The sequence below is a fragment of the Tamandua tetradactyla genome, chromosome 2 (assembly GCF_023851605.1).
Source record: "Tamandua tetradactyla isolate mTamTet1 chromosome 2, mTamTet1.pri, whole genome shotgun sequence".
Lineage (NCBI taxonomy): Eukaryota > Metazoa > Chordata > Mammalia > Pilosa > Myrmecophagidae > Tamandua > Tamandua tetradactyla.
Genome location: NC_135328.1, coordinates 183,594,845 through 183,618,670, shown reverse-complemented (window position 1 = coordinate 183,618,670; position 23,826 = coordinate 183,594,845). Strand labels below are relative to the sequence as shown.

Sequence of the window (23,826 nt, the reverse complement as noted above, 5' to 3'; positions counted from 1 at the left end):
CCCGAGCGCCGACCAGGGGGCGGGGTCGGCGTCCGCCGCTCCTCCCCTGCTCCGTAGGCGGCGCTGTTGTCTCGGGGGCTGCGGTGGGGTAGCCAGGCGCTGGGAGCTGCGCGCCCCCATCCCCAGCCAGCGGGCGGGACACCCCGGCCGGGAGAGGATTCCGCGGCCGCGGGCGTGCACGCCCCGCCCCCTCCTGCGCCGGGCCCGCCCCCTCCCCGTCCCCCGCCCGTCCCGAGGTGCAGCCGGCGCTGAGCGCGGCGGGCGCGGGAGCTGGCGCTGGAGCCGGAGCGGCGGCGGCGGCGGCGGCGCGGGCTCCCGCACGGGCTCGGGCTCCGGCATGGTGCAATCCGGCCTTGTCCCGGGAGAGCGGTGCCCGCGCGCGGGGCCAGCGCCCGGGGAGCGGCAGCAGCGGCGGTGGCGGTGGTGGCTGCAGGCGCAGGCAGGCGGCAGGTGCTAGGAGCGGGGCTGGGAGAGGTGTGTGCCGGCTGGGCTCCGGGGCCGCCGCCCCCTCACTCCCTCTGTCTTTCCCTCCCTCCGTGCTCTCTAGCGCGTCCAGCCCCCTGTCTCCGCGCTCCGGCCCATGGCGTCCCGCGGTTGAGCGGGCGCCGCCAGGGACCCCTCCCGCGGGCCTCCCCGGGGCGCGCAGATCCCGGAGCCGCCCGCCCATCCTCCGCGGAGCCAGCCTCCCCTCCTTGCCGGAGCCGGGCGGGACCATGGCTACGAAGCTGCGAGCGCATCAGGTGGACGTGGACCCGGACTTCGCGCCGCAGAGCCGGCCGCGCTCGTGTACCTGGCCCCTGCCGCAGCCCGACTTGGCCGGCGACGAGGACGGAGCGCTGGGCGCAGGGGTGGCCGAGGGCGCCGAGGACTGCGGGCCGGAGCGCCGGGCGACGGCCCCGGCAATGGCCCCAGCACCGCCACTGGGCGCGGAGGTCGGGCCGCTGCGGAAAGCGAAGAGCTCCCGGCGGAACGCGTGGGGGAACCTGTCCTACGCCGACCTCATCACCAAAGCCATCGAGAGCGCCCCGGACAAGCGGCTCACGCTCTCGCAGATCTACGACTGGATGGTCCGTTACGTGCCCTATTTCAAGGATAAAGGCGACAGCAACAGCTCGGCCGGCTGGAAGGTGGGGACGTCCGGCTGGGTGGGGTGGGGGCTGGGAACTACGGCTGGGGTTTCAAGGGTGCTGCTCTGTGCGCCTGGACGTGGGGCGGACCGTCCGGGGTGGGGGTCACTCTGGAGCGCCCCCAGGGGTCACTGAGTGTGCGCCCAGGGCATAGGCGCCGCCGGGCGGACGGGCGGGGGCGTGCTGGGAGCAGCTGTGGATGCTGGGTGGGAGGTCTGGCAGGGCGACAAGGGATTGCCGCTTTGAGGTATCCCCGAGGCACTCTGGTCAGGTAACACCCCCACCCCGTACTTAAGGCGTGGCAGAAGAACCCATTCCCTGGCCCTTACCCCGGGAGTTTGCTTTGTGTTACTCTTTCTCGCCTTACCGTCGCCACCAGGCACCCTCCTTAAAAAGCTGGAAAAACGACTTGGGGTGCATGGCAGCTTTCTCTCCCAAATCTATCCCGCTGCCCTTCCTGGAGCTGACCCCAGATGTGGACTGCAACCCTGGGCCCATAATTCTTACTGTAATGCCAGGAGTTCACCGTAGGGCACCAGCCAACATGGGGTGGGGGAACTCAGTCAGGTGACCTGGGAAGCTCTGAGTTTTCCTCTTACCTGGATCAGCATGGGTGGTGGTGTTGGTGAGCCTGCTGGTCTGAGGGCTGGAGGTGGAGGGCTGGGCATCTGTCCCCACCCACCCCCAGGTGCCTGTCTTTCACTTCCCTGGCTTTCTGAGCTCAGATGCATTTGGGGGTAGGGGTGGGGCAGGGGACCCACCGGCTGAGGCCTTAGTATCAGCCAGTGTAAAGGGAGAGTTAGCTCGGGAGAGGGCAGGGGCTTGACTGGATGGTGGCCTCCAGGGCCAGCTCCTCCTCTGGCCCTCTTCTTGGGAAGTGGGAGATAGTCTGTGCCCTGGGGGAAGAGGAGGTTGGGGGAGCCTGTGGGGGAAGAGCTGATAGTGCGTGTGTTGTCAGGTACCTTCTCGGGGAGGGGGCCTCAGTGAGGGAGGCATGCCTATAGGGAAAGAGGACCTGTGGCTTGTGGTGGGAGCACCTGTGGTGGGAGCACTGAGGCCGAGGAAGGAGGTGTGCCAGTGGAAGGGAGGAGGCTCATGGACATGGACGGCTCTGCACGCCCAGTGGCTGCAGCGGAGGGACCGTGGTGTCCTGACCTGGTCACCCGTGGCACTCAGGCCTCCAGCTGGCAGCTTCTCTCTCTCTATGAGGGGCTCATGCTGGAGAAGGTGTCCCCTTGGGTGCATCCCCTACCAGAGCACTTACTCCTCCCAAGCGGGCCCTGCCCTTGGGCTTGGCTCGCACTTCCCTCGCTGCTCCCTTTGCCGTGTCCCACCTTCCACCTCGTCCTGTAGAAATAGTCCCTGTTCTCAAGAGTGCAAAGTTCCTTCCCAGGAAGCCTCCTCTAACCTTCTTTGGCTAGCTTAGGAGTCCCCCTTCTCTTGCCCTCGCCCTGCCTGCTCGGGTCTTAGTCGTTTGTGTCCAGTCTCATTTTCCCTCCCTGCCCCCACCTTTGGAAGGCAGTGGCAGTGTCGTAGCCCTCCCTGTGCCCACAGCACCCAGCATAGAGCCTGGCCCCAAGGAGCCACCAGTGCATGTCTGGTGAAAGGTGACTGTGAGGGTCTCGTGCCTTGGCTGCAAAGACAAGAAAGGGAGGCTTTTATTTTGTGGAGGGTGCAGAAGGTGTTAAAGCAGGGAGAAGTCCTGTGTGCCAGAGAAGGCCAGCAGGCTTCCTGCAGGAGGTCAGCTCCAGTTGTTGCTTGATGGATTGAGGGGGACAGAGGAAGGTGGAAGGAGGGGACATGAGGCTGGAAGTAGAGAGCTGCAGATCATCCAGGGTCTCAAGGCCAAGCTCTGTCAGGAACCTTCACACATCTCCTTTCCTGCTGTCAGCAGCCCCTAAGGTGGGTTTACCATTCCCATTTACAGAGGAGGCACTAGGGCCCAAAGTGGAGGAGTGAACCACCCAAGGTCACATTATCAGTAGACGGGAAAGGGGAAAGCTGGACTCTAACCCAGGGGTGCGTCTCTTTGCAGGGCCCAGGCTCTCCAGCTTTCCAATGCCCCACAGAAGTGCTGGAATCGTATCCTGCTAGTAACTGGGGATTGGGGTGGTGGGAGAGGCGGAGGCACTGGTGGCTTTTGAAACAGGGGCATATACAAATCTTAGCATGTGATTGGGGATATGCTTGGTGGTAATTCAGTCTCATAAGTTCCCTTCTCAAATGGTGAGACTGAGGCCCACGCAGGGGATGGAACTGCTCTCACTTTAGTGAGTGGCACGCCCTGGATGAAGGCCCAACTCTCTTGCCTGCCCACTGGAAGCGGCTTCCACTGCACCATGCCATTGGGGGGACGGTGGTTCCCCTGTATCTGGGCTCAGGAAGGAAGGAGCCTTGGAGACTTAGCCCCAACGTGGGGCATTGGAGAGGGAGCCTCAGGCTTGGACTCCTGACCTAGGCCGTGGCAGAGACCACCCAGACACTGGAGGAGGGCTGGTCAGAGGGGCCTTTGGCCTGCTCCATTCTTTCCCCCAATAGTTGTACTCATTCTACCCCATCTCCCACCTAGCTCCCCAGGGGCCCTCCTTTCCCTCTAAGCCTGCCTTTAACTCTATTCCCCCATCCCCAGTCAGCCCCTAAAAGGGCCTGGCAGAGGGGCCATCCTGACTTCCAGCCAAGCTCAGGTGGATAGGGGCTCTGGCACACAGTGCCAGGTCTGGGGCCAGAGTCAACTGTGCCTTCCTCCCTCTTTTCCTCACAAGAGTGTTGCACTTGAAGCCCTCGGGTGTGACAAGCTCTGTTAGGTAGGGTGGGGGTACCAAAGGGGAAGGCACTAGCCCTGCCTTGAAGATGCGTGCTGCTCAGCCGGCTCCACGCCCAGGCCCTGGGTTTTATAGGCAGGAAGGACTGGTGTGGGGTTGGGTTTGGGGCCGTGGGTTATATGCCCTGGGAAGCCAGAGAAGGCCTCACAGAGGAAGTGACATGTGATCTGGGCCTTCGGTGGGGAGGGTCGAATTTGGGAGAAAGTCTTCTAGGGTTGTTGACATCATATGCGAAGGTGGGGAGACGAAGATGTGCATGTTGGATTTGCGGGGCAGTTTGGTTGTGCCAGGCTGGAGCTGAGGGCTTCCAGGGCTGATGGGGAGGTGGCATTGGCAGGGCGGCGTGGGCCAGACCGGGAAGAGCAAATGCACTTGGCTTATGCCCTGTGGTCTGCTCCGTGATGTCAGGAGGCCTTCAGGTGATGCTGTGGAGAGGAATTGGAGGAAGTAAGGCCAGGGACACCCAAATCAGGGCTGAGCCCTAGGGGGAGGCAGGCTCAGTGTGGGGACCCTCCCAAAGAGGGGCAGTATCCCCTCAGGATGGAGCATCTCCCGGGCCTAGGAAGAGGGTTTGGACAGGAGGTCTCCTTTTTGTAGTGTCCCAGGAGTGTGGCTGACTATCTGGGTAGGGCTTTCCACTGCCTCTTAGATGCTCCAGCCCCACCTTCCCTAGCTCTAGACTCCTCCAGGAAGCCTTCCAGGCTGCTCTGGGTCTTGGCACTCCTTCCACTTAGTGCCTGTGGAGTTGTCCTGCCTGCTTTTGTGTTTCCTGGCTGCCAGCCTCACTGGGAGCTCCCAGGCCAGGCTTGAGCACCTCCCATTCCTGTCTCCAGGCCTCATCTCTGGAAGGAGTGCAATGGATGGGGACTTCCCTTCTCCCTCGGGGGCTGGAGCAGCCTGGCTGTTTAATGGTGGAACCAGAACGGATGGTGCTACCCCCATCTGGCCCAGGCCCTAACCCAGTAGGTCCCAAGTGGGGTGAGGGTAAGAGGGGCTGATCTGGGAGGCCAGGAGGAGGGTCCTGCTGCAGCCTGGCTGACAGTTGGGTGTGAGTGTTGGGGCCTCCCCCTTCCTTCCCCCACCCCACCCTGCTTCTGTAGGGCTCCCCTCCCCTCCTTTGTCCTCCGGGGATCCCCAGCCCCAGGGGCTGGTGGGGGTGCAGGAGGAGGCGGTGTGAGCCCCGGGTTGAGGGGTGTCCTCACCCCCCTCGCTGCACGAGCCGGGGGCTGGCAGCTGCCCGCCTCCTGGGCACGAGTCCGTGCCAGCCGCTCCTGGCACAGTTGCTGGCACGCCCGGCAGACTCCCACGGCCACCTGCTCACACCCACCCACGAGCGCTGGCGCGCTGCGGGCCCTTCCGGCTTCCCGGGCCTCCCGGCGCCCCTCCCCCGACGCAAGCTCCTGCGCCCCCACCCCAGTCCTTGAATCCCGATGGACCCCCTCGCTCCCTGTCGGCTTGGCGGCCCCGGCCCCCTCCCCCACCCCATCCCGCAACTTGGGGAGCTCCGGAGGCGGGGCTGCGGGGGGCCCCTTGAGGTAGTTGCGTCGCGGGGGGGGGGGGCGGGTAAAGGGGGGCGGACCAGGAGGCAGGCAGACAGACCGACAGACAGGGTGAGGGCCCCGCCTGCCACCTGGCGCCGCTCCAGCGGGACGATGGCGGGCAGCGTCGTGCCAGGCGGTAATTGCAGACAGACTAATTTAAAGAGATGAGACGGTTATTTTTAACTCGCGTTAAGGTAATGAACGGCGCGGGGGTTTTGCGGGTTCGAAAGTTCAGTGCCCCCTCAGCCCCCACTTTCTGGGGTCGGGGGCCCCTTTTCTGCACTCCCTGAGCTCCAGCCTCAGGACTGACTAGAGTGGGGAGAGGAAGTTGGACAGGAGGGGCCCCGCCAGGGGACGATCGGTTGAGCCGGTCTGGAAGGGGGCCCCCACTTACCCACCATCAGCCACTAGCCTGATGCTTATCCGGAAAATCCTCACCACCCTCCTGCAAGGTGGGTCTCAGCGTTCCTGTTTTGCAGGGGGGAACACGATTGAGCCAGGATGTGACTGGCCCTGGAGTCATGTACCTAGGAAATTGCAGAATGGGAACTGAACCCTCTTCTGACCCCAGTACTAAAGATCCTTCTGCGCCATGGGGAGGATTGAGCGAGAAGCTAGAGGAAGGGGCTTGTGTTTGGACTTGGAAAGGGTAGGAGCTTGTTCCTGATAGCCCTCCTTCTCCTATCTTTGAGTGGCACTGGGTGATGGTGTGGTGTGGGGCCTCATGGGCTGTAGAAGTCCCTCTGAGTCTTATGAGGGTGAGGGGTGATCATAGATTGTGTGTGTGGATATGAGCCTCTGGGATGTGGGTGCATCAGCTAGAAAAAGGGGAAGGGAGCTCCCTTCTCACCTCACTGTCTCCCCAACCCCGCAGCTGACTCACCAGCACCCTCTCTCTACTTCAGCTTGTGTTCCTACCTCCGAACTTGGGGGTGGGTATCTGGGGAACAGCAGAGGGCGGGGCTGGCCTACCTACACATTGGCACCTGACCCCTTCACCTCCAAATCAAACTCGGGTTTCTAGGAAAACTGGGAGTCATGGAGCCCAACGTCCCTTTCCATGTCTCCGCCCATAGCTCAAACCCCAGAGACAAAGCTAACAGACCTCTGGTATAGCCCATTCTGTTGCTAGGCAGGTCTCAAAGCTGTTAGAACTTGCTTCCTTCTCAGGAGCAGTGGCCCATCACCCTGGAGCATTGCCCAGAGTGGTCTGCCTCTGCCCCCTGGAGTCAGTTGGAGCTGTGGGGTCAAGAGTGAGTCACGGGGTTGGGGGGGGGGAGGTGGTCAGAGCACCTGTCTGGAAACCTGATCAAGGTGTGAGCTGGAGCAAAGCTCTTTCCCACTCTGTGTCCACAGGGCCTTAACTTAGTCTCTATTCCTTTGGGGGCTGTGACTTCAAGACCTCTGGTTCCAGAAGCCACAGGGACAGAGAGCAAATAGTGCTGAAAAGACTTCTTGTGGGCGGAAGTGGGAAAGTACAGGTGTGGCTGGACTCAAACTTGGGACTCCTGCGTAGAGGTGCTGTCCTGCCCCCGCCAGTATCCAGGTGGCAGGCACACCCCGGGCACGATGAAGGAAGTGTTCGGAGCAATCCCAGCTGGTCCACAGAATAGGCAGATGGGGGGGTGCAGGGTGTTGGGTGGGCATTAGCTGAGGCTGTGGGGCCTGGTAGGGTGCTCAGGGGGACAGCTGGATCGGGAGCACCCCCCTCCTCCTGGCACCCTGGTTACCATGGAAACCAACTCCTGTTTGGGAGGGTTTGGCTGGTTGCTGCCTCTCCCCACCCCCCAACCCATATGTGGAGGTGGGAGGGGGGCCAGGTGGCGTGTGGGGGAGGGGCCTCCCACACCCTCCTCCTAGGGCCTCCACTTTGCAGAAAAACCTTTCTGGTCTCTAAGAGGGGTGCCTCTCGTGGGAAGAGGAACAAGAATGAACGTCCTGGCACTAGGCAATCAGTTGGGCACTTCACATAAATTCTCTCATTTAATCCTCCCTGGGTCCTGCCAAGAATGTGTGTATCGCCCCATTTTGCAGTTAAAGAAATGGAGGCCCAGAAAAATGAAGTCACTGGGCCCAGGTGGCCTACCTTGGACCATACAGATCCTGGATTTAGACGCAGACCCGTTCCTACTATGCTCTGTCATCTGCCACTGCTCGGGCTGTCCCAGCTCCACACGCCAGCCAGCCCTTCAGCCCCAAGGCACTCCCCTGCTCCAGAACTCTCCAGGCTGCCTTCATTCCTCCCGGGAGCCAGTCGAGCCCAAACTACTCTGTTTGGACCCCTGGGCCCTCTGCTGGCTCTATCCAGTCCCTGCCTTCCCTCCCACTTTCTCTGCTCCCTCTGATCCGCCTGCTCATTTTCACCTTCACACCTGACACCCACGCCCGCTGCCACTGTCACACGCTCACCAAGCCCTGATCCCTTGGGACACCCTGCAGAATCTCGGTGGTGCTTGGGTGCTTTGAACAAAGATCTGCCTCCCGGGTGATTCTGGAACTCAGTGTGTTTTCTCAAGAATTCCTACCTTAAATCCTTAGCTGTTCGCCAGCCTAGCTGAGGATCAGAGTCACCTAAAAGCTTTTAAATAATACAGGTTTCCAACGCCCATCTCAGACTCTCCATAGCAGACTCTCAGCAGGTGGGCTCAGGTATCTATATTTGAACAGGTGTATCTGGTGATGATCAATCAGAATCTAAACCGATGCCTTAGATCGTGGCTTCTCAGTCTCCTGCTTGTCATCCTTACTCTCTGCTTCCACCCGGGGTGCAGCAGCTCCTTCTCCAAGCGGAGCCTATTGCTCTCCTGCTCATCTCCTCACAGGACTTCAATCTCCATGCGGTCACCTCTAAAGGGCAGAGTCTCTGACCCAGCACAGGCATCTCCCACCCAGCCCCCCACGCTGTATAGGGCATAGGTGGAGAGAATGGAGTCAGCAGGTGGGCTGAGGTGCTTTGTCACTGAGAGCCTTTGGCCACAGGAGGGAGGGAAAATGTCAGTGCAAATACTCAGCAGGCCTATCTGGGACAGGGACGGTGAGGAAACTGAAACTCTGATAGTTTCCCAGGTGGTAGCGGGCACTAGAGGAGTGTGTGTACAGTCTAGTGCTATTCCCAGAGGATCCAGTCCTGGGACTTCCCAGCCCCATCTCACGAGTCCCATTTTCTGACCTTTGCTTTAGCAACACTGAACTGTTCCAACGTGGTATTCAGATTGCCACGTTCCATTACATACCTGCCTTCGCTTAGTCCTCACAGAAACCCTGTGAAGCCAGCACTGTGACTGTCCCCATTTTGCAGATGAGGAAACTAAGGCCAAGACAAAGTGACTTTCACAGTGTCCCTCTGTTAGTGACAAGAAAACAAACCTCCCAGGGCTGACTCCGCTGTAGCTCAGTGCTCTGGCCAGGCCGTTTCAGGCTCTCTGCTCTGCCTTGGAGTGCCACCCCACAGCTTCCAACCTGGAGAATGGCCCAGAGGTCCCTGTCTCCCTTTCCTGGAGAGCTCCCTGAGGACAGGGCCAACCAGCTTGATGTCCCCCTGATCTTCAGGCCTGGAGGCTGATGGCAGCTGCCTCCACTCACTTTCATCCAGGGCTGCACTCATTGGGCACCTACTGTGTATGGTATGCAGTGCTGCTCAGATAGGAACCAGACTGGCGCCCTGACCTTGAGGTGCCCACAGGTCGAGTTTGGTAGATAAGATAAGGATGCCCGATTCTGATCCAGGACAAAGACTGTGCAGGGTCATGCTGGAAGGCCATATAATAAGCTGTGGTATTTCAGGTACTGGAAACACAAAAAGACAGGATGTCAGACCTTTGGAACTCTTGGGCAGCCCCTTAGGGTCTGTGCCGGCCAGAGACCAGCAGGAGTTGAGTGTAGTGAAGCAAGCAGGAACCTGATGGTGAGAGGCATCTTGGATGCCAAGCCAAGGAGGAGGCATTTAAGCCACGGGGGATGAGGAATGATATGGGTAGAAAGATCCCTCTGGAGTGGTATGGAGGGTGGGCAGGAAGGAGAGACTGGCTCAGGTGCCTAGTGTGGGCCTGGCACTGGGTCCGGAGGAGAAGATAAGCCTGAGATAGGGTGGAGGCCCAGGAGCCCCAAAGAGTCCAGGATGCCAGGCTTGGCTCCTGCCTTTCCTCCAGTGGTGCTATACAGCACCCCTTGGAGCTTTGAGAGTCTGAGGTGGGCAGGATAACATGGTTAGGGACTTAAGTCTTGGAGGCAAACAGGAGGGGCAGGCCCTGGCTCCACCACTCACCCCCGGGTGGCCTTGGCAACTGAGCCTCAGTTTCCTCCACTACAAAATGTGATAACGGGACTTATGCCCAAGATTTGTTGTGGGGATTATGGGATGCATGTAAAGTCTCCAGCAAATCTTGGCAGGTATCGTTACTGTTACCCATTCCCCTGGGAAAGGAACCACCCACATGCTGTATAGGGGTTCAGGATTCTGTGGGATGCTGGATTCTGTGTGTGTGTTGGGGTGGGGTGGGGTTGTCCTTCTTTTAATGCCACCTCCCCAGTCCCTGAAGTGTCAGATGCTCAACATGTCCAAGCCCCCTCCGCCCTTGGTTTGGCCTACCTCTTTCCAGCCTATTAGAACCTCCCCTTCCAACCACTTGTTAAACCGCTGTTCCCGTGGCCTTGGGAGGCAAGCAGGACAGGCAGGTTTTAGCCTTCCCATTTTTCCACATGAAGGAAATGACTTGCTCAAGGTCACACTTGAACCTGGGGCTGCCTGCCTCAGTGCCAGCTGCTCCTTGCCCCACTGGCAGGCTGTGTGACCTTGGGCAAGGCCCTATCCTCTCTGGCTCTGAGTCCTATCCAGAGCGGGATCCTAGTTCCCTCCTCCTAACACTCTGGAAAGCTGCCTCCTCCTCTCATTTCCCCTCCCCCTGTCCTCAGCTGGCCTAGCCTCCTCTTGTAACCTGAGCTGGAGCTGTGGGGGAAGGGGCTTGCCCTCTGCCAGAGGCACCTGCCAGCTGAGCAGATGTGTGGGGATGGAGGCCCCCAGGAGGGGATTGCAGATTCTTAGCCTGGTAAGGCCCGGGCTGGAGCAGGCTGCACGCGGCACACCCAGCCATGGCCTCTGGCCTCTGCCCCTGGGGCTTACCCCGAGCACTTGTTCATTTTTCAGGGGAAAAAATTCATGACTCTTCAGCAGCGTCCTGCAAGAGTCTCCAGGAGAAGACATATGGCAGATGAGGGCTGGTGCCCCGGTCTGGGTGGGCTGCCCTGGGCTCCTGGAGTCCCTTGGCATGAGGACAGAGGGCCAAGGGTGGCCCCTGGGGGTGAGGCCAATGTCTGTGCGGGTGGCCATGCCCCTGGGAGAGCAGATGGCTCTCCTGGCACTGTGCCCACTCCTCCTCTTCTCCCCCTAGGAGCCAGCCTGCAGGGCTGGGGCACAGCTGCTGGGCCCTCCCCAGAGTCTGGCCCAGGGCAGGGCGGGGTGAGGTCACTGCAGCTGCTCCCAGGGCCGCGGGCAGGGGTGTGGGGAGGTGTTCCTGCTGAGGGAGGGGGTAGGGGGCTCAGACTGAGGAAGAGATGGAGGGATCTGAAGGGCTTTGCACTTAGGGATTCCATTTAATCCTAGATGAGGGAGGGAGGGATCTGTGGAGGGGCTACTGAGCCAGTGGGGATAACCCTTCACTCCTACCCTGGGCCCACCCTGGGCCCACTCTGGAGTTTTTAGGCAGGAGGAAGAGCCAAGGGCCCTAGGTACAAATTCCTCTGCCATCACTTATAGTTGCTTGACCTTAGGCAAATCAGATGGTCTCTTGGAAGCTCAGTTTATCATCTGTAAAATGGGGATGATGAACCAGTTCAGAGGATTGCTACAAAGATATAATATGATGATAATTATTGAATGCCCAGCACCGTGCCTGGCACATGCTAGATGTTCAGTGAATGAAAGTTCCTTCCCTTCTTTACTCTGTAGAATTCTCCCAAGTAACTAGAAAGTGCTGAAGAAAAGCAAAGAAGAGGACGGAAACAGCAGTTGATGCAGGAGAAACCAGAAGGGAGGTGGTTCAGACAGGACCTTGTGTTGGGCAGTCAGCAGGGCTTAGAGCCCTGGCCTGAGATTTTGCTGAACAGACACTGCCCCAAAACGCTAGGCCTTAGGGGTTCCTGGCTGCTGAGGGCTCCATCCTATGGGTTAACTTGCAGTGAGGGCTCCATCCTATGGGTTAACTTACAGTGAGGGCTCCATCCTATGGGTTAACTTACAGTGAGCCAAAGGTTGTCCTGGCAAAGTTCACAGTCAGAAGGGAAGACAGACACATACGTGGATATACTATGGCTTGCAATTAGGGCTCTGGGGTTGCACTGAGTTTCACAAAGATAAAGCAGCTATATATCTTTGGGGGTACAGGGGGAGCGAGGAAGGCACCACAGAGCTGAACTTGATGAAGGAGCCGGAACTTGTTAAGTAAAGAGAGAGCAAGGGCAAAGGGAACAGTGTGCAAAGGCACAGTGTGCAAAAGCTGGAGCCACAAGTGGAAGGGAATAGGGGTAATGAGGCTGAAGGGCATCACTGGGCTCTTGGATGTCAGTTTAGAGTTGAGCCCATGGGTGATAAGACGCCATGGGCTTTTGAGCAGCAGTGAGCTTGGACTTGAATTACTGGTTTGTCTGCTGCCTAGGCTAGATGTGTGGGATGGTGCCAGGGCCTGACCCTTGACCTCACACCTTACTTTGGAGATATGGTTTCCACTGCTGACTCCTAGCCCACTCACCACTGACATATGTGGCTCTTATACCCCCACTTATCCCCACTGCCGGGAAGCCTCCCTGGAGCAAATGCCCCAGCTTCACCCCACCCCAAATGGCAGGGCAAGTGGCCCCCTGGGGAGTCAGTAGCTCTGTGTGAGACAGGTATGCTCCTGGGGCTCTGAAACAGAGGGTTGAGTCTTGACATGTGGAATCTCATCCAGGTCCCATCTCTCCCCATGGATTGTTACCCGCTTCTACAGGGGAAGTCCAGGGTCACATGATTAAATTGGGATTCCAACCCCTGCTCTTGCCATTTCTTCAGGCAGGGAGAACAGGAGAGAGAGAGGAAATGAGAGTCACGGGAGGGAGCAGAGCTTTCACCACAGAGTGGTCTCTGCTCTGGGGAGGATGAAGGGATGAGCTGGATCCTCCCCACCAGGCAGCAGGGACAGCTTCCTGACGGAGGGAGAGACTGGACTGAGCTCTGGTCGGGGATGGAACCTGGAGAGGCACCTACACCAGCGGATCCAAGACCTAGGACTGATCTTGGGAGGGCCCTGGAGGCCACCCAGGTGCCAGGGAGGTTAGGAATTGGCACAAGATTGGTGGGGACACCATAAGACGTTGGCCTCTTGACTCTGATGAAAACCAGAAAAGTGAGGGCTTGAGAACCAAGGCAGGGATCGTCACTGGAGCAGCAGCAGCAGCGCAGAGTGGGCCCAGCCACACTGGCATTGGTGCGAAGAACCTCAGCTTTGGTACTCAACAGCCCTGGGATCTCGACCTGACCCCTGTACTCGGGAAAGACATTTAACACACCTGAGCCTCAGTTTCCACCTGCTATAAAAGAGCAATACCTACTCTCAGGACGGTTATCAGGATTAAAAGAAGAAATGTATCTAAAGAACCTAGCTGAGGTCTGGCATGTAGTAGGCGGTGCCCTTCGGTATTGAGGCCCGTGCCAATGGTGTGCTGGAGATGGCTTATACTGGCTTACGGGAGCCATTGTGCACATTTTTTCCCAGTTCTGCAGTCAGCGACGTCATACTGGCAGCTTGAAATTGGCTACGAAGGGAGTATCCACACCATGGAAAGCAGCAAGCACTACAAATCGGGTGATATTTTATTTACCCCCTAGAAAGCTGATTGATAAACATTTACCAGCAGACCACTGAATGTGCCCCAGAATGGGTAACCCTTCCACCCCCTACCCCAGGACCACAGAACAAGAAGATGGCACAGGGAGCATAGGAGCCCATGTCCCGGATCCAATCTATGGGCCCTCTTTAGCCCCAGCGGGGACAAAACAGGACATTTATGGAGCACTGGCTGGGCCACACAACCTAGAACTCAAAGTCCATGGGCCCTCGTTCGCCTGGGGAGATTGGACATCGTCAGGCAGCTCTCCGTAGTAAGGGGACAGGGAGTGGTGGAATGGACCTCTCTTCTCTTCGCTTCCCCTTACCCGCTCCCCACCCCCCCAAGAGATCTAGCAGGCCCTGGCTGGAGAAGTAAGATTGGATGAGGTTGAGCTGTCAGAGAATGAGGCTGTGCTGGAAGGAGAAATGAGGTTGTACTGGAAGATAAACGAGGTTGTACTGTCAGGGAATGAGGTGGTACTTGGAGGAAAGGTGAGGCTGCATTATTAGATAAATGAGGTTGTGCTGTCAGGGGATGAAGTGTGCTTGTAGGAGAGATGATGTCCTGCTGGATCAGTCAGCTTGCACTGTCAGAGAACACAGCCACACCGCGGGAGGAAGGAGACTCTCTGACTTAGAGGATAGATGAGGGTGTCCTGCTGGATAAATGAGGGGGCCTATCAGGTGAATGGAGTGCTGTTAGCAAATGAGGTTGTACTTGCTGGATAAATGGGACTGGTGTGCTGGATAGATGGGGTTGTGCTGGCAGATGAATGCATTACTGCTCGTGGGCGAAGGGTGTCCTGGGAATAGATGAGGCACCCTGCTGGATAGATGAGCTGCCGCCGCTGGCTAGATCAGACCCCGTCCACGTCCACGAGGGAGGCACCGTCAGCAAGGATGAGGTTACTCTGTCCCCAGTAGGAATCCTGGAGGGTCGTCTGCCCTCGGCGGTACAGGCCATGAGAGGCTTTGGCCCCGGCAAAGCCACAGGTGGATGGGCAGCCCCAGGTTACCGAAGTCTGTGTAGGGAGCAGGGTCAGGGTGCTGAGGTTGGCAGCTGCATTGTTCACCCTGGAAGCCCTTCTTTGCCTCTCACTGAGGCCCTTATTCCTCTCTGCAGTTTCCTCCGTGGATCTGACTGTTTCTGATTTTCTCCACCTCATGCCCATCTCTCATTCTGTCCTATGCTCCCAGCCTAGTGTGGAGAAGGCCCTTTTGTGGAACCAGCCTCTCTGCCCAGTCTTAGTTAATTCTTCCTACAATACAGGATTCCTCACCTTTCTTTACTTCTTTCCTTTAGCCCTCCTTTCTTTTCTCTCTCCCTCCCTCCCTCCCTCCTTCCTTCCTTCCTCCCTTCCTATCTTTCTCTCCCACTCACTCATTCATTCATTCATTCAACAAACATTTATTAAGTGCTTAGTATGTACCAAACACATGGGTGTGCAAAAAACCAAATGAATAAATATCCCTTCCCTCATGAAACTTAAATTCTAATATGAAGGAAGCCAGACAATAAACAGTAAAACAGAGAAGATAAGTAAATTATATATTAAATTTACAAACTGATAATTGCTTTAGAAATATTTAGAGTAGGGTAAGGGAACCAAGAAATGCCAGGGAAGAGGAGCAATTTTTTTTTTTTAGAGAGAGGGAGGAAGGGAAGGAAAGACAGAGAGAAGGAAGGAAGGATGGAAGGAAGGGAAACATCTTTAAACATTTTCTTGTTTTATTATATTTTGTTTGTTTGTTTGTTTTTTACATGGGCTGGGGCCGGGAATCGAACCGGGGTCCTCCGGCATGGCAGGCAAGCACTCTTGCCCGCTGAGCCACCGCGGCCCGCCCGAGGAGCAATTTTTAAAAGATTGGTCAGGAGGGGCCTCGTGGCAAAAGGGGACATCCAAGCAAAGACTCGAAGGGGGTGGGAGAGCCAAAAGGTATCTGAGGGAACAGCACTTCCCCTGAGACAAAGACCCCGAGGTGGGGCTGTGCCTGGCAGCTGCTAGAACAGCAAGGAGCAAGCAAGGATTTTAGGAGAGGAGTTGGAGAGGCCGTGGAGGGCCCTGTGGGCAATGGTCAAGCTTTTGTTCTTGACTCTAAGTGTGATGGGGGTTCTGGGCAGACTGGACGTGATCCAAGATATTTGAAAGGATCTCTGGCTGCCGGGAGGACTGTAGGAAAGTGACAGTGGAGGCAGGAAGCCGATTGAGGAAATGGAGGTCAAAAGCATCCTGCCCCAGGGTCGCACAGTTCATTGGCATGAAAGCCGAAGCTGGAATCCAGATGTTTAGATGTGCATGGACCAGAGCCCATGCGCTTTACTCTGTACCAGCCTCCTGTCTCTGGTGGGTGAGACCCCAGGGGCCTGGCCCCCTGGCCCAGGTTCTGAGACAGAGATGGGGGATAGAACCCTCTGCCTCTTCTCTCTGCCCACAGATAGTCTCCATGATGCCTGAATCCAGGAGGTCCTGTCTCCCCTGGGAACCTGCGTCTTGCCTGATTGTGGGTGTGTGTGGGGGGGGGGAGTGGCATGAGGCCCCAGAAGCCGGGCCCAGATCTGGGCACCAGGGGAGCCTGGGCATGCCAGGGCCGTGGCCACTGTGGCGGTTGCTAGGCGACCCTGAAAGGGAGCCCTGGATACTGCTGCCTGGCAGAGGCGTCTCCCTCCTCTGCTTCCCTCACCTCCTCCGTGGCCTCTGGCCTCCCAGGGGGCCCTGCAGACGAGCCAGAGTTGTGATGGGCTCTTGCCATTGAAACTTGGCTGAGAGCTCTGATTGGTACCAGGTGGCTGGGCCCTGAGGACCCAGATTGGGCAGCAGGGCCTGAGCTACACTCAGGGGGCCCTCGTGTACAGCTGGGGCAGAACCCAGCTCAGAAGGCATAGGTCGTCACCCACGTGACCCACAGCCCTGGCACCCCACTAAGCCTCAACTGCCCCATCCACCTGGCCTACAGAATTCCGTCTCCAAGTACCTCAGTGTCCATGAGATGTAGGAGGGAGGGTCCTAAGTGGGCAGGACTCCTGACCCAGCCCTACCCCACTATCATGGCTTTTCCCTGACCTCTTTTACACCCAAGCTTTACATTAGATTCCATGTACAAAGAGAGTTTCACTGCTTTGAAAAAAAAAAGTTTGAAAACCCCTGGACTGTTTTTTACCCAGTATCTTCAGTGTCAAACTAAAAAGGTCCCCAGAGTAAAACTGGCCCATCCCTATCGGTTTACAGGTAGGAAATGTGAGACTCAGAGCAGGGGAAAGATTTGCCCCAGGTCAGGCATGGTGGAGAGCAAACAGCACCAGGCTGGAAATTAGGAGGCCTGAGCTCACATCCCTTCTATGCCACCAGGTCGTGGCCAACCTCAGGCAAGTCCTTTTTTTCTCCCTGGGTCAGGCCAGCTGTGGTTCAAACTCCCAGGCTGGACAGCGGGTAGAGTGGAGGAAGACAGAAGTTTCACAGGATTGGAGCATGTATTCTTGGATGGTAATCTAAAACATTACTTTTATATTCAGAAAATTTGGATATAGTATGAAGTGCAATGCAAAATTCCTTTGAGTTTTTGAAAGGAAACACAGGACGTGTAAGAAATTTCAGGCTTGCGACAATTGCCTACGACCATGCCCCCAGCCCTTCCGTGCTGCCAGCTTCTGGAGATAGTTTCCGTTGAAAGTTTGAAAAGCACTGGAGGACTGGCTTCCTAAGATTCTTTGGAAATTCTCTGACTCATTTCCCTCCCCCATGGTGGATTGTGATGTCCTTTGGTCTCAGAGTAACACCTGCCTGAAATTAATACCTGGCTCTACCACTTAACAAGCTGTATGACCTTGGCAACTTAACCTCTCTGAGCCTCGCACTCCTCATCTGACATGCAGATCACAATCCCTGTCTTGTATGGGGTTTGATATAATGATTACATGAGATAAAATACTCCTGGCACCCTGGGCCAGGGATTGAGTAGGTGTTGGTACCTCGCCACGTCTTTCCTCCTTTCCCCCAGCACGCAGAACTAGGCTGGCATATGGTGACTTTGATAAAAAGGTGTGGCCTGACGGACCTCCAGCCTGGGAAGCAGGAAGCTGGGAGGTGGAGCCTTTTGTAAGCTAGACAGTCCCATGGGGGAGGAACACCCTTGAGGCTTCTGGGCACAGGTGTTGGGGAGGGGCTGGGGAGCCAGGTGCAGGGTGGGGATGGGGGTATCTACTTGAGGGAGCATCATTCCCTTGGGGTCCAGCTCCCCTCCTCTCCGGGCCCCAGGAGTAGTCAGGCAGGGCAACTCTGGGAGGGGACTTCGAGCCTCAGGTGTTGCTTTTCAAGGCCAGAAAGTGCCAGAAACAGGGAGCCTGGGGGCCTGAAGAGTCAGGTCTGTACTTGGAGCTTTGAGTGAGGAGTGGGTGTGCTCTGAGTAGTGGAGGGAACTCCCTGCACTAGAGACCAGTGGAAAGGGGACAGGAGGAAAAGCCTGCACAAAGTAGTGGTTACCAGTGTGCCTGGGTGGATTAACCAGCTAAGAGCAGGTCGTGGACTGGGTAGACTTTGGGGTGGAACCTGGCACCACTGCCTACCAGCTGTGGGACCGTGAGCAAGTTACATCACCCTCTGTGCCTCTGTTCCCTGGTATGAAATGGGGTGATGCCAGCTTCACAGAGTTGTTGGTGCCTAGCAAGTTCCATCTGGGTATGAGATTAACAAGATGGAAACTAGCAGGTCTGTTGAGTGATCTAAGAGGTGAGGTCTTCTGGCCAGACTAAGGGATTTAACCAACGTTCATGAACACCTGGCTGTTCACCAAGTACTCCCACACACATTATCTCATATAGTGATCTAACAACCTTGTGAGGTGGTTACTGAATATAACCCCATTTTTCAGAATAGTTTCCTGCATAGCTCAAGGAGATTGAGCAAACAGCCCATGGACACAAAGCTAGGTGGTTGATGAGCCAGCGTCTGCCCAGCTTTTCTGATACCAAAGCCCGTGGTATTTCCACTGTAGTGCGTGAGCCGGGAGGTCAAGGCCATTAGGTGGCCGGCCTAGCAGACATTCTGCTCCAGGACCCCGTGGCCAGCCAGGTGCATGGAATCTGGACTTCTGTGCTTTTCTGTCCCAAGGACAGTCCTGGAAAAAAGCCAGCAGTGACTTGGAGAGTGGAAGACTGGCACAGCTGAAACAGATAAGAGGATCTGTACAGGGGTGGCAAAGGGGAAGCTCAGGGAAGTACTGAGGATAGCAGAAAGGGCTGTACAACCTTAGCAAGTCGCTTCCCCTCCATGATCCTCAGCTTTCTTATCTGTCAATGGGGGTTATCCCACTTACTTTGAGGGGGTCTTATGATGGTTCTGCCAGCTAAAAGAAGGGGCTTTGAAGGCAGAGCCACTCTGCAGCAGGTGGGTCTGGAGGGGAAAGTGGACTACAGACATAAGGGCAGGCTAGAGAGCTAGGCTGGCCCCGAGGTGGCCAGTGAGCAAAGAGTGCCATGGCCAGTTGATGTCCTTTGAGAGGCTAGGTGGGATCCAAGGCTTATGTGGGGTCACTGGAGCTCCGAGGGGCTGTGGGGTATATCGGAAGAGTCTCAGACCTATACCCACCTTAGGGACCTCAGTCTATCCTGCTTTCCCTGGACAGGCCCTCCCAGCAAAGGGTTAACAGTCTTCTCTACCTGCAGTTGCATTTTAAAGACATGAAATTAAAGCAGGTAATTTATTCTCCCCACATACGAAAGAGCAATTAGTTCTAAACAGGGCTTAATCAGTCACCGCGAGATTGATTTCTGGAGCCCTGGGTTTTCGGGCTCCTGGCACCATGCCAAGCTGGGGAGGGAGGGGTGGCGGACAGATGAGCCGCGGTGGCATAAGCCCTTACATAATCTGTTGGGGGGCTCTGGCAGCTAGCCCGAAGAGGGGCTTGGCTGAGGAGGAGAGAGGGGGTCCGGTTCCCCTGCTGCAGGCCCTTTGCAGCCCAGCAGTCTGCAGGTTCAGCCTGGACCCAGGGGGAAGGGTGGGCCCAAAGCTCCAGCTTTAACCTTTGGGAAGTGTCTGTTGGGGTGGGGGTGCTGCTATTCTGGGGTACGGGATGGTTATTATGAGTTTATCCAGTCTGGTACTTACCTGTTCCTTCTCTCCATCCCCACCTCACCCTGCCTTACCCCATTCACTCTTTAATCTTCCCTATTTCCCTCTCCCCTTTCTGATTCTTTTCTCCATTTTCCTTTTCTGTCCCTGCTTCCTCTTTCCCCATGGCCTCCCCTTTTTCCATTGCCCCACCCCTGTCCTTGTCTCCGGATGCAGAACTCCATCCGGCACAACCTGTCGCTGCACACCCGTTTCATCCGCGTGCAAAACGAGGGCACAGGCAAGAGCTCCTGGTGGATGCTGAACCCTGAGGGCGGCAAAACAGGCAAGACCCCGCGGCGCAGGGCGGTGTCTATGGACAACGGGGCTAAGTTCCTGCGCATCAAGGGCAAGGCAAGCAAGAAAAAGCAGCTGCAGGCGCCCGAGCGGAGCCCCGACGACAGCCCCCCAGGCGTGCCAGTCCCCGGGCCTGCACCTGCTGCGGCCAAGTGGGCCGCCAGCCCGGCCTCGCACGCCAGCGACGATTACGAAGCGTGGGCCGACTTCTGTGGCGGCGGGCGACCCCTGCTCGGGGAGGCGGCCGAACTGGAAGACGACGAGGCCTTAGAGGCCCTGGCACCGTCGTCGCCGCTCATGTACCCTAGCCCGGCCAGTGCGCTGTCGCCGGCGCTGGGTACGCGCTGTCCCGGGGAGCTGCCCCGCCTGGCGGAGCTGGGAGGCCCAATGGGCCTGCACGGCGGCAGTGGCGCGGGGCTGCCCGAGGCCCTGCTGGACAGCGCGCAGGACGCATACGGGCCGCGGGCTCGCGCTGGGGCGCCCACCTACTTCGGCGGTTGCAAGGGCGGCGCCTATGGCGGAGGCGGGGGCTTCGGGCCACCAGCGTTGAGCGCGCTGCGCCGCCTGCCTATGCAGACCATCCAGGAGAACAAACAGGCCAGCTTCGCGCCCGCCGCTTCACCCTTCCGCCCCGGGGCATTGCCCACACTGCTGCCGCCGCCGCCGCCCGCAGCGAGGCCCGGCCCGGTACTGGGCGCGCCCGGGGAGCTGGCGCTGGCGGGCGCGGCCGCTGCCTACCCGGGCAAGGGGGCGGCCCCATACGCGCCGCCGGCGCCCTCGCGCAGTGCCTTAGCCCACCCCATCAGCCTTATGACGCTGCCCGGCGAGGCGGGCGCGGCGGGCCTGGCACCGCCCGGCCACGCGGCCGCCTTTGGGGGCCCACCCGGCGGCCTCCTGCTGGACGCGCTGCCGGGGCCGTACGCGGCCGCAGCCGCCGGGCCGCTGGGCGCTGCGCCCGACCGCTTCCCGGCCGACCTGGACCTCGACATGTTCAGTGGGAGCCTCGAGTGCGACGTTGAGTCCATCATCCTCAACGACTTCATGGACAGTGACGAAATGGACTTCAACTTCGACTCGGCCCTGCCTCCGCCGCCGCCGGGCCTGGCCGGGGCTCCGCCCCCCAACCAGAGCTGGGTGCCAGGCTGAGGGTCGCTCCCTCGCGCCCCTGGTGCCCCCGCCCCGCCCTCACGGGGCGTCCGTCTTCCCATCCCGGTCCCTGGGTTCCCCTTCCCGATCCCAGTCCCACGGCAGGATCTAGGAGGCAGCAGAGCCCTGCTAGAGACATCCCTCGGAAGCTGCCCGCTGAGGGAAGTGGTAGGGAGGGGCTGGGGCTCACCACCATCCCTGCCCAAACTCCTCAGACCCGCTCCTTTTCCTCCTGGGGCAGGAAGCCTGGGAGAGGCGGCTGCATTCCGGGCTGGGTGGAAGTGGAGAGCAGCGACGTGGGCCGCCTGCCGTGGCCGCGGGTCGGGGAAGTCTACCGGGGGATCGGGCGGGGGCGGGGAGGGGCTTCTCCGAATCTTCGGTTTCCTTTGCTGGGCCCTCGCCAAGAAGGAGTATCCAGTCCAAACTCACATCTGATTCCCAACAGAAACTTTCCCCCCGGTCTTTGCCTCGTTCCCCTCAAGCCAGCAACTCTCTCCGGAAAACACACCATCTACCACTACCCATCGGCCATCCACTCTGAGCAGCCCTTCTTTACACCCTCCCCCCACCCCACCCCAGCCCCACCCCCACCTCCCAGGTTCAGGCGCTCCCCCGACCTCTTCTGCCCTAGCTCCTCCCCCTCCGCGTCGGAGTTAATCCCTCTTTCCTCTTCCCATCACCCCAGTACTGTGTCGGCCCCTCCAGCGGGCTTCAGCTCCGGATCCACCCATCTTCCCGCCACTTCCTTCTCCGAGCCAGTCCTGGCCCCTCTCTCCCATATTTATAAGTGTCCCGTCGGGGCGGGCGGTGGGCGCGGCGTCCCCCGGCGCGTTTCGTAGGCAGTGTACCGTGGCCGTGCTGTCAGCGTGTGCGTGTGTGCCGTGTCGAGGCCGTGTAGAGTGCATTGTACAGCATATTTTCATGAATAAAATTGTTTTAAATATTTCCCGCGCCTTGGGCTAGCAGGAGGAGGATGATTGGCAGGGATTGTGGGGGAGAGCGTTCCTGTGCCTGAGCCCCATTGTGGCTTTGTGTCTGGGTGTGTTTCAGCCTTCCCTGATGCCTGTCTGCAGTGCACACGCTGGTTAAGCACCTACTGCTTTTCGGAAGCGGGAGAGGTGCCTGTGTGGAGGGCTGCACCTGGGGACTGTGAACACGTGCAGGCAAGAAGTTTTCAGCCTGGGGAAATTCCATCTTCCCAAGAGATTGGGAGAAGGGGCACAGATTCTTATTAAGAACCGGTTAGTGCCAGGCCACGTATTAAATAACGATTTTTTGTTTCCATTGCACAGATGAAAATCAAACGGGGCCAGAGAGGACTGTGAGGCAGTGGGGCTGGAGGGGCAAGTGAATTCATATATATTTTGGAGGTAGAATCCTTATGACTTGGTTGTGAATTGGACATGAGTTGGGGAGGGAGAGGGAAGAGTCAAGTGATGCCCAGTTTCTGGCTTGGAAAGACAGAAAACGGTCCTGGAAAGACAGGACCATTCCCTGAGATGGGGTGCATTGAGGAAAGGGGTGCCATGGGAAAGATGGTGTGTTCAGCTTCAGACAAGTTGGATTTGAGTTACAACCCATGGGAACCCCTCAGGATGGGGGGAGGCTCAGGGGACATCATGTATATACTGTGTGAATGGTATTTCCTGGATTGGGTGACATGGTGGCCTGGAGATGTCCAGCTGGATAATGGGGTCAGAAGCCCAGGGGTACATCTGGGCTGGAGAGGCAGAAGAGGGAATCAGGAACACAGATAGTCCTGGAGGTGTTGGGAGTGGCTAGGGGGGGAGGAGGGAGGAGGGATGAAGAATGAGAAGATAAGGGGACTCAGGTCTGCTCTAATGAACACCCTGGAAGTCTGGCACAGGGAGAAGAACCCCCTGGCTGAGAAGGAGAGGCTGAAGGAAGGATAGAGTTTTGGAAAAGAGCATAGTCCTAGAAGGAAATGGCCAGGGTTTTCTAGTGCCCACTCATGCCCTTACCCGCTAGAGCCTCACTTTCTTGGTCTGAAAGATGGGGCAGTAGCGCCTGATTCACAGATTTGTTTTCAGGATGGAAATAGGGTTGGATTATTCTCTGAGGTCACACTACTAACAAGGCACCCTGACTGGTACCTCGATGGCCAGTCTCCCCCATGCCCCCCACTGCCTCTTGGGACATGGCTGTACTCACAAGAGGGAAGGAGTACCCCTGAGCCAGCAAGGTCCACACCGAAGTTCTGGGCTCAGAGTTGGGGGCTGAGACTTCCCTGGCGGGTTTTGGTGGGTGTTGCTGATGGGTGGGGAGCACACAGAGGCTGACTGCACCCCCGCCCGGAACAGATGCCCTGGCCCCATCCTACGACCAGACTCTGGAACAGCGCAGCTGGGTCTGGGCTCCACATGGGCTGCAAAGCTCCCCCAATCCGATGCTGATGGAGGGTGGGCCGCTGGGGTGCGTGTATGGGTCTGTGTGTGTCCTTGTGGCCCTGTATGTATCTGACTATGTGGGCGTGCATGTGCGTGTGTGCTGGGAGGGGGCGTTAGGCTGCCTGTTTGTGGGGCTCTCCCTGTCTGGGTGTGCACATGTGTGTGAGTGGGGTAAGACTGACAGTGCCCCTGACTCCGAGTGTGTCACAATGTACATCTAGGGCTGTGGCATCCATGCCCGTGCGTGTTGCTTTCCCTGTCCGCATATGTGGGCTCCATGCCTTCCTCTGGGTGTGTCTGCCTGTCTTGGCTCATACCCCTCTCTCTGGGGGCACCGGAGCTGGGGGTCCCCTGCCAGGAGCGTCCTCTGGGCTGCTTTGCTGTTGGAGGGGAGGGGAGGCCCAGTTCGTGACAGGGAGTAGTGAGACCACCTCAGAGTAATGACTGAGTTCTGCCCAGCTCAGAGCAGGGGTAGTTCCAGAGACAGCTTCTGTCCTGCTGGGCCTGATCAAGAGAGAAGGG

General features: G+C 58.1%; 1 protein-coding gene and 1 long non-coding RNA gene across 3 annotated transcripts; one reads left to right on the top strand and one right to left on the bottom strand.

Annotated features, from left to right (window-relative positions):
* The first annotated feature begins 420 nt into the window (after positions 1-420).
* On the top strand, positions 421-21,841 carry FOXO6 (forkhead box O6). The gene is made up of 2 exons (XM_077150047.1): positions 421-1,127; positions 19,631-21,841. The coding sequence occupies exons 1-2, from the start codon at positions 714-716 to the stop codon at positions 20,894-20,896; spliced, it is 1,680 nt and encodes a 559-aa protein (XP_077006162.1). The 5' UTR covers positions 421-713; the 3' UTR covers positions 20,897-21,841.
* LOC143674404 (uncharacterized) lies at positions 17,618-19,872 on the bottom strand. Of its 2 annotated transcripts, none has more exons than XR_013171035.1 (3): positions 19,489-19,872; positions 18,932-19,002; positions 17,618-18,461 (listed from the first exon to the last, which is right to left on the bottom strand). It is a non-coding gene; the product is annotated as an uncharacterized LOC143674404 (long non-coding RNA). The 2 variants fall into 2 exon arrangements; XR_013171036.1 differs by having other exon boundaries at positions 19,663-19,872.
* Positions 21,842-23,826: the final 1,985 nt, after the last annotated feature.

Bases quoted from the DNA above. Each gene is read 5' to 3' on its own strand.
- FOXO6 (XM_077150047.1), top strand. From the start codon at position 714: ATGGCTACGAAGCTGCGAGCGCATCAGGTGGACGTGGACCCGGACTTC. The intron at 1,128-19,630 runs GTGGGGACGTCC...CTCCGGATGCAG, and splicing joins ACAGCTCGGCCGGCTGGAAG to AACTCCATCCGGCACAACCT.